This window comes from Scomber scombrus, chromosome 24 (assembly GCF_963691925.1).
Source record: "Scomber scombrus chromosome 24, fScoSco1.1, whole genome shotgun sequence".
Classification (NCBI taxonomy): domain Eukaryota; kingdom Metazoa; phylum Chordata; class Actinopteri; order Scombriformes; family Scombridae; genus Scomber; species Scomber scombrus.
The window spans coordinates 1662682-1677842 of NC_084993.1; the positions used below are offsets into that span (position 1 = coordinate 1662682).

At 40.2% G+C, this 15161-nt stretch overlaps 1 protein-coding gene across 1 annotated transcript; it reads right to left on the minus strand.

The window, feature by feature from the left end:
• Window positions 1-714: 714 nt before the first annotated feature.
• On the minus strand, window positions 715-14860 carry LOC133976298 (sterol 26-hydroxylase, mitochondrial). The gene is made up of 10 exons (XM_062414472.1): window positions 14539-14860; window positions 12350-12540; window positions 11853-12052; window positions 11582-11779; window positions 11316-11479; window positions 8014-8180; window positions 3643-3724; window positions 2911-3162; window positions 2223-2373; window positions 715-1144 (listed from the first exon to the last, which is right to left on the minus strand). Exons 1-9 carry the CDS (start codon window positions 14791-14793, stop codon window positions 2257-2259), a joined length of 1626 nt encoding a protein of 541 aa, XP_062270456.1. The 5' UTR covers window positions 14794-14860; the 3' UTR covers window positions 715-1144; window positions 2223-2256.
• Between the last annotated feature and the right edge of the window lie 301 nt (window positions 14861-15161).

Genomic DNA, 15161 nt, shown 5'->3' on the forward strand with positions numbered 1-15161 from the left:
GCCTTGTGTTGGATGTGAAACGAGATTTAAGATGATAATTAAACAGTGGGCTAAAAAATCCCCCAAAAAACACATTTAATCCTCCTGTTGTCCTCCTGGGTCAAGGAAGGAAGGGAGGAAGAAGGAAGGAAAGGAGGGAGGAAGGGAGGAAGAAGGAAGGAAAAGAGGAAGGAAGGGAGGAAGAAGGAAGGACAAGAGGGAGGAAGGAAGGGAGGAAAGGAAGGGAGGAAGGACGGAGGAAAGAAGGAAGGTAGGAGAGAGGGATGAAAGAAGGAAGGAGGGAAGGAGGGAGGGAGGGCGGGAGAAAGGAAAAGAGGAAGGGAGGAAGGAAGGAAAGAAGGACAGAGGAAAAAAGGAAGGGGGAAGGTAGGGGGGAGGAAAGAAAGAGAGAAGGAGGGAGGGAGGAAAGGAGGAAGGAAAGGAAGGAAGGAAGGAAGGAGGGAAGGAAAGAAAGAAGGAGGGAAGAAAAGGGGATGGAGGAAGGAAAGAAGGAAGGGAGGAAAGAGAGAGGAAGGAAAGAAAGAGAGAAGGAGGGAGGAAGGAAGGACAGACAGAAGACAGGAAGGAAGGAAGGAAGGCAGGAAGGAAGGAAAGAAGGAACAGTCAAAACAGACGGGGTCAATTTGACCCGGGAGGACGACACGAAGGTTAAGACTTACTTAAAGGCTGTTTTTACACGTCACTGTCAGAGGGGGGCAGTGTGCACATTCTCTCTCTACACACGCACACACACACACACACACACACACACACACACACACACACACACACGCTTTCTGGCTTTGATACAAATAAAACCAATTAAAAATAAAATCACACGTCAGCAATAAACACGTCTGTGCAAAGTGCATCAAGTCGGCAAGCTTTCAAACATGAAGCACAAGAGCGGTGACTTACACACACACACACACACACACACACACACACACACACACACACACACACACACACACACACACACACACACACACACACACAGTCATGCAGAAGGCAATGTCTGAGCAAGGAGTCCAGAGATAAACACATCAATAAAAACAGTAATCAGATGTTCAGGCTGCAGCTGTGCAAATTCAATTTGTCTGCTGAACTAAAAAAAACTAAAAAAAACAAAAAGCCTTCGAGTCCTTTTCGTCTTCTGGAAACTCTGGAGAGAAACAGAAAGTTAAATTAATACCAGAAGAAAACTGCTGCAGAACACAAAGTAATCATTTGGGATTTAAAACAATATAAATACTGATATTGTTCCCAGTAACTATAAATCTAACTCCAGTTGATTCCAGGATTTATTTATCTTATATGTTTGTTACACCCATAATGACGAATAACAGCATTCCCCTTTTATTCCCCTGTTATTTGTCTCCTAGAATTAGTAACTATTACATCTGAGTTCAGTTATCTGTACTCGAGATGTTTGTGCAGTTAATATCTTCTCATGCTGTGTCCGAGTCACATCTAAGCACCACAGTATTTATTCCAAAAGCTCCAATATATCAGAATTGGCACTTCCTAATTCAGTTTTATGCAGAGTAGATGACATTTGATCCTAAAATATTCAATTTAGACTTTCACTCATATCTTAAAAATGGTGTTTCATGTTGGCTAAACACTACGAAACATCACTAATTACCAAAAAAAGCAGCATGAAAAGTGTTAATAATGATAATATGTTGTCATGATGCGTTAAAGTCATATCTAAACTGTTGGAAATATGAGTTTCAGACACATTTTTATATCTGAGAGCAGTAAAAATGCTTTTTTCTTCAAGCCTGAAATTTGATATCTTCCCCCTAATGTGAACCAGATTATATAAAAAAGAGAAATATATTTGACCCATTGTCATCCATAATTTCAGGAATGTCTATTGTTCACATTTAATATAATTAATTGAAACAGTTTTGCATGTTTTATGTAATATTGGAGCATAATAGAGTGTCTTTTATATAGTTTTTTAAATAATTAAAACTAAGGAATAAACTCTCTCTGCTCTCTGAAAGCTTCATTAAGGTTAAATCATGTTTATTTATGAATGATACTGTATGTGGCTCAGAAGTTTAGTATAGAGGCGAATAATGTGAGGAAATACTGTGGCGGCTCAGAATATGAGGTTTAATAATACAGTTTCATGGTTCTATATTATAAATGCACATTATATTAACCCTCACATGACTAATTCATAGTGTCATTTAGATGTTAAAGTGGGAATGTTTAATAGAAGCACCTACATCTGTGCTGTGGCCCCTCAGATGCCCCTCTTCTTCAGGCCCTTGGGAGGAAGCGCAGGTTGATGGGCTTTGACGGGATGAGCAGGGTTCTGGTTTTGGGTTCTACAGTCGGTGCTCCGTCTTCAGGCCGGACCTCGTAATGCTGCATCAGCTGCAAGGAGATAGAAACTGATCAATGTGCTGCTCAGTCCAAATCTATACATCAGCCTAAAAGGTTACTAGCCCTCCTGTCATCCTCCCCCATCGCTTTTAACGGTTCCTTCCTCCCTCCTTACTCCTTTTTCTTTCTTTCCTTCATTCCTTCCTTCCTCTTTCTTTAATTTTTCCTTCGTTCTTCCGCTCCTTCCCTCTTTCTTTGCTCCCTCCTCCTTCCATACTTCTTTCCTTCCTTCCTCATTCTTTCCTTCCTTCTGACCTCCCTTCCTCCCTCTTGTCCTTCCTTCCTCCCTTCCTTCTTTCCTCACTTCCTTCCTTCCTTCCTTCTGACCTCCCTTCCTCCCTCCTGTCCTTCCTTCCTCCCTTCCTTCTTTCCTCACTCCCTTCCTTCCTTCTCTCCTTACTTCCTTCCTCTTTTCCTCCCTGCCTCCCTCCTTACTCCTTTCCTTCCTTCCTTCCTTCCTTGACCTGAGGACAACAGGAGGGCTAGTGGATTCCTGGAAGAACAACAATGAGGTTTCTCGTCTCTCACCCTGGACAGAGCAAAGTACATCTCCAGCTCCGCCACTCTCTTCCCAACGCAGGCTCGAACCCCGACGCCAAAGGGGATGAAGCTGTACGGGTGATGCTGGAAGGTGCCGGGCGTGGTCCTGCCGCAGCCATCGCCATCGCTGTCGCCGCCGGATACCTCACCACGAAGCCAACGATCGGGGACGAAGAGCTCTGCGTCTGTAAACTCTGATTCATCGTGGCAGGAGACGTAATGACACAAGTGGAACTGAGTCTGAAAAGAGAAGAGAAAAAATCATTTAACCCTCCTGTTGTCCTCGAGTCAAGGAAGGAAGGGAAGAAGAAGGAAGGGAGGACGAAGGAAGGAAAGGAGGGAGGAAGGAAGGAAGGTAGGACGGAGGGACGAAGGAAGGAAAGGAGGGAGGAAGGAAGAAAGGAGGAAGAAGGAAGGAAAGGAGGAATGAAGGAAGGAAGGAAGGAAGGAAGGAAGAAAAGGAGGGAAGGAAGGAAAGAAGGAAGGAGGGAGGGAGGGAGAAAGGAAAAGAGGTAGGGAGGAAGGAAGGAAAGAAGGAAGGGAGGAAGGTAGGAAAAAAGAAAGGAAGGAAGGAGGGACGGAAAGAAGGAAGGAAGAAAGGGGGATGGAGGAAGGAAAGAAGGAACAGTCTAAACAGACGGGGTTAATTAAGGTTAAATAGCACTTCTTCTTTCTTTCTTTTGACATGTTTTTTTGCACGTATTTTTTGTAATCTTCTACCTTCTTGGGAATCCAGTAGTTGTCGACAATCACGTCACTGTCTGTAATGAAGCGTCCGTTTCCAGGAACGACAGGATACAGGCTGGTGGAGGAGGAAGAGGAAGAGGAGGAGGAGGTCACAAGAGGAAAAATCAGATTAAAAACAGGACCTGGGGCTTGTACTCTTCCTCTTTGGTTACAAATACTGATGTTTCATGCTGTGATTCATCAGTTTTTTGAAGCTGACACATAAAACCTCAAGACCCGTCTCGCTCTGGCACACATGGCACAGCAGGGTTAGTCACTTCTTTAACAGCTCAACACTTAAACAATTCAAAATCTCACCTATCAAACAGTCAAAGGTTAACAGTTCACAGCTGTACTGATTGAAGCAACGGTATTGATTTACTACTCCAACGCGTTCAAACTTCACCTGAATAATGATTGAAGACTTTGTTATCTGGGCTCAATATTTTATTTGTACTCTAGCATAATATAATATTGTGAAAGCTTTGACGTTGATCCAGGGCCAACACTTTGACACTGTTGGTCAGACTATTGTGTATTGTGTGTTTAACCCTCATTGTTCATATCCTGACTCATAGTTAATCTCTACACCTTCATAAATCCCCCCCATCAGTCATCATGACATGTTTGATTTGTCTTATGGGGAAAAAAAAGATTATAGATTCACAATAATTTTTTTATGACCCAGGAAACTGTGCGAATTAGAATATGATGAATACAACATGTGTAGGAGCTTAGGCTGCACGTATTGCGTCACATGCATTGATTGACACATGGGTGTGGTTTCCCCTTATTTTACCTGTTCACTTGGGTGGCGGAGGGAGATTTGGACAAAGGGAGTTAGTAGAGCTCCGATATTTTCTGTTGACCGTCACCATCGTCATCATCATCACCATCGTCTTTCATCACTTTATTCTCACAATCGGATCACATCAGGGTTTTTATATGTTTGTGGAACAGCTGCTTGTCAGTCCTTTTTGATTTTTTCATTCAAATAAACTGCAGTAAAAAACGTCATCTGGACTTCAGTATGATTTTGTGGACGTGTCACAGATGAGAGCCTACTAAGTCTCTCAGCGGCCTTTTGGAAAAGTAGTCGCTACAACATGTTTTAATGCTGATTTTTTGATTTTCAGGTCAAATTAATGTAAAATAAATGTGTATATATGGTGTTTTCACAGCTCTCTAATGTAATAATGGGTTAAATTTGACCCCTAAACAGAATGTAAAGGGTTAAGGCTCCTTATTTTCAGTTTACTGGAACTTGCCACATCTCATTTTTTTAAGATAAAGACATAAAACATGTCCAGAAAATGGCGAGAAGCCTGGATGAGATCAACACAGCTGGGCGGGTTGCTTTACAGACATTTACAGAAATTAAGAAATTAAGAAAGATCTAATCAAGAATCGTATCGTGGCAGACTTTGTGATATCGGCAAACATTGAGTCGTTGAACCATTTAATACGATATAATGTCATATTGTGAAGAAACTTGTGCTTTACACCCTTAATAAAAGGCTGAATAACAAAGTCAAACTAAATGCAGCTTCAGTCTTAATACATATCCAGACAAAACATATATTAATGCATTATACTCCAGTCTAAGTGGGACAATGTGCGCGACAGTTAAGGATATAAAAGAAGTCAGAAGAGAGAAACCTCCACTATAAGCAATGACTTTCAATCTATATCAAGACGCTATTGTTCAGTGTTAAATTAACTACAAACTACCACAAGTTCATGCAATCGGACACCAAGTGATGCAGTTGTGGTAGACATGGTGCAACACGGATGTAGCAGTCAGTGAGGTATGAACATCTTGTCTGCACGCACACTTGGGCAATTGTTGATAATGATCACACAAATAAGGCACTCGAGCATTTGCAAATACTGCAAACGATGCTGGAATAGACCCATAAATGATAAGATGAAGAGATATGTTTTACAGTAACGGAAAGCCAAAGAAAGAAAGGATTTATTTCTGTCTTCTAGGGTACATTCAAGGCAAAAATGAGATGCACAAGTGTAACTAACACTATAGTAAAGCTGAAAATAATACCAAGCATCACTTAATATACTATTAAACTGCTTTAAATGGATTTTGACCTTTAACAACATTGATTCTAGCTCACCTGACTTCATGTGTAAATGGGTAAAAAGGCAGCGAATTGGGTGTTTTGGTCTATTTTTTAGCCATAATGTAAATCAGAGAAACATCTACCACTTTATTCTATGTACTAACTTACGTGCTTGAGATTTATCAGCATTATACAGGTCAACATCATGAGTTCCAGCCTACCAACAAGAACAATATGTCACAAGATCCTAATTATACTGCATGAAATTGAAAAATCTACATAAAATCTCAGATAAGAACTGTTTAAAGGATCACATTTAAAAGACGACCTAAAAAAACAGAGCAGTCAAATCATAAGATAAGAAAAGGCTAGCTGAGTAACATCTACAAATGCATTATATTTGCATTACTGAGTTAGTCTGACTGCGCCTTCATGTAAGTACGTCACCCTTTCCTGTTCTTTCCGATACACTTCTACTGAGGAATTTTATTGCTATGTCTAGACTGTCACATAGCAACTGTAACTAACACTGCACATAGCCTGAATTTTATTCTCAGTTTACCTGAGGATAAACTCTTAAACCACATATGGAGGAAAGACCAAAGTGAAAAGAGACGAAATATTCAGGAACAACTCTGTGAACGCATTTCTTTGTGTCGGGCAAGGTCAGTTATGGTACCATACTGTATACCATACCATACCATACCATACAAACCATACAACACCATCTGATACCATACCATACCATACCATACATACCATACAAACCATACCACACCATATGATACCATACCATATGATACCATACCATACCATATGATACCATACCATATGATACCATACCATATGATACCATACCATACCATATGATACCATACCATATGATACCATACCATATGATACCATACCATACCATATGATACCATACCATATGATACCATACCATACCATATGATACCATACCATATGATACCATACCATATGATACAATACCATACCATACCATATGATACCATACCATACCATATGATACCATACCATACCATATGATACCATACCATATGATACCATACCATACTATATGATACCATACCATACCACACCATACCATACCATACATACCATACCACACCATATGATACCATACATACCATATGATACCATACCATACCATACCAAACGATAAAATATGATACAATACTATACAACACCATATGATACGATACGAAACGAGACCATATAATAAAATACCATACCACACGATATACTTTATTGTCCCCATAGGAAAAATTGTCTTAGACTGAAATGCTGCACAGACAGACAGATGACATATCATCTTATTATCCAGCTGTCTCCATAGTAATAACCAAAAAAGAACATAAAAACAAATCAACACTTACTGTAATACAACACAACCACAAATTACACATATTAAACAACCAGTGACAAGAACAAGCATCACATTACACAATCCATCATCATGTCAACAATCTATTATCCAACTCCTGGCAACCGTGCTACCTCAAGCCACATTATTTAAAGTTTTAATTGGGGTAGGAACAAATGAGTTACTAAAAAAACGTTGGCTGACTCATGTTGACTAGAAAGACTGGTGTTCATACATCCCCATAAACTTCATGGCAGCCTGTACCAGACAAGCAAGTTCAGAGAGCTTGCCATACCATGCTGACACCCCTCACCTGACTCTGCTTTCTAGTACAGCCCAATGGAATAAAAACATAGTCCTCAATCCACCCAATCAACCTGAAGTCTGCCGAAAAAGTACAATCTCTGCTGTAAATGCTGCTTTCAGATGAAGGTGTTGTCTAAAGCCTCTTTCACTCATAGTTCCTGGTAAATTACTGGGATAACCTTTCAGGAACCCCAAGTGATATTGACTATTCACAAATGCCGTTTTGCACCTATTTACACCTGCCATGCCAGTGATGGAAGATACGGGGCAAGGTACAGTCCAACAGATGGTGGTCATGCCATGCTTCTGGATGCCGACTGCCATAAAATTCAACAAAAGATGTATAAAATGGGGCAAGTCTGGATATGCGGGTGTGAGGAGCTGTTTTTGTCTGGTACTAATGTTCCTGTCATGTATTTAATGTTCAACAAGACTGCAAAACAAATCTCCTTTGAAAGTGGCAAAAGCGTTGGCAAGACAACAAAACAAATAAATGGTAACACATGTGACAGGGGTGTAGATAAGACAGGTATTGCTTTGTTTTTAAGGGGTCACAAGTCAAACAGGTTAGGTTAACGACAGCTGTCAGCTCACCGTAACGTCTCCTTGATGACGGCCTTCAGGTAGGGCATCCTGCTCAGGTCGTCCGTGGTTGGCTCCCGTCTGTCTGGACACACAGAGTTCACCTCCTGGTACAGTCGATCCTGAACCTCGCGGGTCCTCGCTAAATGGTACAACACCCACGATAGGGTGTTAGAGGTCTGAGATCAGGTGGGAAGAGATAGATAAGAAAAGGGAGAAGAGAAAGAGGAAATAAGAAATGTTTTTATTGTCTACCACAAGGCAAATTTGTCTTCCATGTGGTTGACGCAGCACACATGAAATAAAAATGTTAAGACCTATTTTCAGCTTGACTACCATTTCTATACTACATACTAATTCTATGAAAGTTTTGAGTATGTAGTTTTGAGTATAGGTCACTTGAAGCAGTCTGTATGCAGACTAAAGTATCTTGATTTTCGAGTGTGTTCTCTATTAAAGAAAGGAGCTACTGACAGCTGAAGAAGATCTAAATTAATTGTGGGTGGTGACAGAAAAAACTGTTTAGTCTGCTGACTCATACTGAAGCTTTGGGTTGACTGACACAAGACACAGTTACAAGTACTGTACAATTACCAAATTAGGATCAAACGGGACTATAAAGAGAGAGATCTGGTACTTTTGATTTCTTTTTGAACCCACGTGTTTTAAGCAATACTGGTGGATTTGGAAGCCTAAAGGAGAGGAGGAGGTGATCAAATGAGGTTAAATGAAGAAGAAGAAGTGAAACCACAGTCAAAAGTCAAACCTGCAGTCCTAATTACAGTTTATGTGTTATGGTATTGTAAGGTAATTTTAGGTACAGTGCTAAAAACAGGATGGTTCGTGCAAAGTAACTTTTGGGTGAGAAAGGAAAACAGGAAGCCAGTCTGATTCTGGCAGCTTGGAGGTCAGCCTCTCTGGAGTGAGAAAAGAAAAGGGTGGTTGTGTGAAAGATAGACAATTGTGTGCAAAAGAGTTACAAAGCCTCAAATTATCTAACAATACAATAGTGTCTTTGTCTTTATCACAACACAAAGGGATCTTTCAGCCAAAGTTGCTTAAATTTGAGACAAAAAACTGACAAATCTTTTAATAATGAAAACATTCTTTTAAAAAGTATCTCTAATCATCATTATTGAAAAAGTATTTCAGCAAACAATGAGCTGAACTTCCTTTTGACCTAAAGAATACCTTTTTTTTTTAGTTTTGGCTAAAATATCATTGTTTATTTTTTAATCATAGCATATCGACTTCAGCCTCAGCTCACGTTACAACTGGGAGAGCCCAGATCTCCAGATTTCACAAACCTACAAGTCTCAACCTCTCATGGGAATGCAGCCAAACAAGCTCTGCGACTGCTCGTACATGCAGCAACAGAAGCCAAGTGTCTCCTCTGAATCTGTCATCTGCATCCAAGTGTTATGTACAGCAATGATTGTCTCTGTCTGTTTTAGTTTGGTACAGGTTTTGATGCCCTCGAGGTCGAACTGACCTCACTTTACTGTGAGCAACAGAGCGCCTGAGGAAATCTGTGTCCACAATAAATGAAAAACCAATCCCCTGTTGCCAAAAACATACTGACATATGGCCTACTGGTGACTGTTTTATGGGCTGTCCCACCTCTCAACACCTTCTCTTGCACAACCGTCACAGGTGAGAGATGCCTGTGCATGTACGATGCTTTTCAGTTACGCGTGTTACATTAAAGTGCAGCACGACTATCTTCAATTTTTGGACGATGATAATCTCAACTGGACCAGCTTGAGACTTTATCGAAAGTTTTAAAAACAGTAAGAGTGATTACTGCTGTGTTGTAGGAGAAAAAAAGAAACATTATACCTTTTTCCTCATGTGTGTTTAATCTGGTTAAGAAGATAATTTCTTCCACAGGTTGGTGATGAATGTACATTGTACTTTTACCCATGTTGTCAACATAGAAGTTAGTTTCAGTCCTGTGTTTTCAGGCTTTGCGATGGGAACTGGCATTTGCAGAGGTTCCTTTAACAAGATGTTCTGTTACATAAAGCTTTCAGTTTGGCTGAAGTTCAGGTTTAATTATCTCTAAATGTGCCACTCATGTGCACCCATCCGTGTTATGTTCTGCAAAGCATAAACACACTATACCCAGCGGGAGGAAAGAAAAAGACAGATGGGTTGCTGTCAGTTTATAATGGTGAAGTTGAAGTAATGAAGTATCTGGAAAATACAGCGTCAAGTTCAGTCAGGTTGGGTTTTAAAAGAAAATAAACAGACAAAGCAGATAAAAAGAAAGTACAGAAAATTAAATTAATAAGATAGATATATAAAAACATAAACTGGACATACCCAAAAGCTTTTAGAAAAGTTTAAAACCACCCACTGTGACCTGGGAGTCATTTGCTGAAATTAATGGCCAAGCGGGACCATAACAGGTCAACAAGTCAGAGATGTAGAAAGGCGGTTTGAGCCTCTATAAGTGAGAAATAAGATTTTAAAACAAGTGCTAAATTTAACAGGTGGTCAGTGTAAGGAGGCCAGCTCAGGGGTGACGTGGTCATGCCTTTTTGATCCGATAAGAAGAAGAACTCAAACTTAGCTTAATCTAATTCTTCACTCATGATCTTTTTCGGAATGTTACAAACACTTAAATGTTCATCATATTCTGATAATAAAGTTTCTTCTTCCTTAATAATTATGTACAATCATGTGAAGCGTGTTAGTGGGTGTGTAATAATGCTGCCTTCTGGTTCCTCCAGTCTTTAAAAAACAGTGTATTTAGCCATATGACTGTTTGGGACATACAAATGGACCAATTTGAGGTGGATTATATTGTAAGTGACAGCTTTTGAGTTGAGTTATCACTTTTAACTGCTAGCTGAGGTACAATGCTGGCTAAATTGAGGTCATGTACGGATGTATACTAAAACTGTAGCTGAAAGATGTTTCCTGTGAACATGCAAAAGGATGTTGTGGTTCCTATAGTACGTGTATAAACATCAGTTAACTGTTTTTCTGAGTGAAAGCCAGCCCTTATCTGTGCAACCTTTACACAGCCTGTTCAAAGTGAGCATGCTAGGCCATTATTCCACCTCGAACAGAAGCAGAGTGGGGGGCAGATGGCATGGTGGGACAGGGAGGTGACGCTGTTGTGTTATACGTGTATCTGAATCCTGAACACCAGCATGCCATCTAAAGATACACAACAGGGCAGCTTTATGCCTGCTTTGTTTGGTTCACTGCAAAAAAGCAAAGGCGGCTTACTGGCAGATCTTCTTTATAATGGAGGATCTTTGTATAATAGAGCCTTGTGAAAACATTTTTTTGCTTCTCCTCACCGTGTCGACTCCTCCCAGCAGCAGCTCAGTGATGGTAATGTAGACCTCTGCTCTGGTCAGCTTATCAGAGGACAGCAGGTATGTCAGGTACATGCCCTCTGCCGGCTCGCCTCTGTGCAGCTGGGCCTCGATTTCAGCGATTCTCCTGTTGATGAGGGTCTGGGCTGCCATTAAAACACACACAACACAAACAATTTACTAACTTAAGTGAATATAAAACTGGAACCCCACAAATGTTCCCTTTTGTTGTTTCTGCTGCTGCCTACCTACGTCATAGAGGTCATCCCAGGCCTGAACAAAGCGTTTCCAGAAGGGGAGGATGCCACGGCTCCAACGTGGGAAAATCACCACCGTCTCAGACATTGTCAGCATGTCGTTGGCTGCATTGATGAAGCGCAGCGTCTCTTGAGGAATTTCCTCCTGTAGGCAGCCCAGCCTGGTCTCAAACAAGATGGAGGAGATACCTGCAGGGGTTTAAAACAATTAAAAAACTGCCCCCCAACTCTCCACCTCGGGTATTACTGCAGCAGCTCCCACCTTCAAAGCCGAACTTGTAGAGCTCTGCAGCCACGTCTGAAACGGTGGTCTGGTCCTCGCTGCGACTTCGGAGGAGGTCGATGCGATGCAGCAGATCTCCGACCACCTGGTGGATGATGGGAGCGAAGGCTGACACTTCCCGTAGCTTCAGCATCTTGGGGTTCAGGGCGCTGCGTATTCGGTACCATTCCGGTCCTACGCTAGAAAGTAAAAGAGCTTTGGTGGTTCTTCAAGTTACAAAACCAAGGGGACCCATGAAGGAGCCCTGAGGAACTCCTTCAACAGGTTCATCAAATTGGATTTCAAACACATGATTATTTATATTCCAAACTGATTCTTTAAGGGGTCTTTTAATGGAACTTTATCCACCACCTTACTCACAGACCCTTCAGAAAGCTTTTTAAAAAACTGTTAACTGTTTTCAACAAAAGATGAACAGGAGAACATTCTCAGATCATAACTCTTTGTTGACATTCCTACAACGTCTCTCCACTCACTCCACATGCAGACCGTAGGCTTGTCCCCTCAGGTCTCTGTACTCCTTCCAGTGCGGCAGGTCGGCTCGGACCGGGTAGCGACCCTCCTGTCGGATCACCTGAGCGATGAGCTCTGGACTCGCCACATTGACGATGTCGAACGGGCCAAATCTGGAGCGCCAGATGGGTCCATACAGACTCTTCTGTAAACCCTAGAAAATAATGTCAAAGTTTAAAATTAAAAGTGTCACCGTTGGTTTAAAGTAACTAAACAACTTTATCAAAGAACTTCAGTACAAATTTGAATTACTTTTATTTATTGTATGGCATTTTTACTTCTAGGGGAATTTGACTGATTACATTTATCAGCTGAGTCACTACTTTACTTTAGACAAGAGAGACAATAAGAAAACAATAAGACAATTTACATAACCATATAAAACTGTAAAAGAGGCACAAAATATCTACCACAAAATCTATTTTTCAAAAAGCTACTTATCAGTCTGCACAACTGCAAGATAATTCATTACCATGATGTAATCTTTGTCAACTAAATGTTTGTCAGGTTAATGATCTTAACCTTTTAAACTGGTCTTTACACATTTTTGTCAATATAGCTAAAATACCTATTCTAGAACAATTAAAAATCCAACATCCAATAAGATATTTCAGCCAAAACATGTTCTGAAATAAAGCAAATGTTTTCCAAGAACTTATACAGATGTTTTTTTATTGCTCGGAGCTGTTTAACAAAGATCTTAGTGGTTTTCTTTTGAGGAAACAAGAATCTAAATTATGATAAATTGTGAAATGGCAGCCACGTGCTGTTTAAGCGTAATTGTGTGGTTTCTTTTAAGACTTTATTTGTGGCTTTGTTGCACTTTTGAACTCTGCCACTCCTTTATTTCTTAATCTAGTATTTAAAGATTCTCCCCTTTCTATCCCAGTTGTAGCTTTATAGTTTTTTTTTTAAACATTTCTTTGTAATTATGGGATTAGAAGACCTCTGGATCAGAGACTGTCATCATATCTAAAGCTTCTTCTTTGTTTAGATATAATATTTGTATGCCCTATGTATTTAAAGGAAGCTTGTTCATCACTCAGGGTTTTTTCTTCTTGAAAGCAAATAACATAAACATTATAAACCAGACAAAAATACCTGAAGCCTTGGGCTAATCCTGCTCTTCACGTACCTTTACAATAACAATCACAACAATCAGAATTGAATCAGCTGCACCTTCTTCCCTCTGAAGTGAGTTCTTTACTTTCTCAATGTTTATCTTTCAACATCCTTGTATGCTGCAATTCTGCCGTCTCCTCTTTCCTAATTTCTTTACTCACTCTAAAAAAAATGTCTTGAGCATGAATCAGGACTTTGACTTGTATGGTGTTAATTACAGTAATTGTGTAAAAACGACACACATCAGCAGTCAAACTATGTAAACTACAGAAGCTGAATTAAAATGGAAACGGACACATTTTTAAACCCTACAAATTAAGGCAAGGTCAATTGAACCTTCATTTTCTTGGGAAACTAGAGCCGCTTGCAGACAGAATTGCATAACAAAAGCAGCTTTTAGGGAACCAATCTAAAGGTACATGGTGTTTATCTGTAGCCATTACACTGTGCAATCAACGTTTTACTTCATAATGATCAATTAAAGCAAGAAATGTGTCTTAAAAGCAGCAGTAAAAATACACAGCACGGTTTAAACAACACTAAAACCAATCTTAAAGCTGTGTTTTCCTTTGTCAGACATGATAATTTGATGCTGCACGCCGTTTAATGATCGTCTGAACTGTGTCTCCTGGTGGGCGGTGGTTTGTTGTCTCCGTGTCACATAAAGAGTACAATGTTCAAAACAAGCGCTCCGAAAAGGCATCAAAAAGTACATTATGAAGCCAGTTTGAACCAATAACAGCTTAAAAAGTTATGGACTGTCTACTCAAAATACATGAAATTGGATGCAGAAAAGCGCATTTTTGGACATAAAGGTGCTCGTTCTTATAATAAGAATAATAATTGTCTAATATTACAAAGAATAAATGTTTAAATTCAAACTTGCTTTAAACTACAAAATAATTGTGCTATTAGATATAAACCAAAATCATTCGTTGTAATCTTTATAATAAAAACATTTACACTGTTTAAATGAACATTATAATTAGTCCTCTGCAGTGGAATAAAGCGCTTTTTTGTGGCTCCATACCTGCAGTAAATGGCTCTTGTCTGCATATCCTTTGACAAATAACCAGTACAAAGTGGTGGATAAACTTGGTCCCGGTAAATCATCGATGCTCTTCAGTTTTCCGGCCTCAGCTGCAGTCTGGACGTTCAGGTTTCTTCTGGCCGAGATGGTAGTGGAGGCTCCGGGTCGGAGCTCCGGACCGGGCCGGGCAGCAAGTATCCGGGCGCAGAGTGCAGGTAGGCGGGAAGACCAGGCTCCACACACCTGGGAGCCCATGGTGGAAGACACGATTGTTTTCCTCACTGTGTGTTTTCCACGTAGACTAAAAAGTGGACTCCACCTCTTCCCACTGCACAAACGTTTCCCCCCACCCTTTATTATTTAGCCTACATAATAAAAAAAAAAAACCCTCAAGAGCATTACAAGTTTAGGAACACTTAACTGAGTTTCAAAGTGTACAGGTCGGTATGAATCTGCAGTTATATCACCCTCTGCTGTTTTTTTAATCTCATTTGAACATGGTCTATTGACAAACACCAATGCGTAGAAACCAAACACCTCTAAAAACATACAAGTAATATTAGTTAAGAATAGGATAAATTATGTATAATAATGTAATAATTTAAAGTTTTGCACTCTTCTAT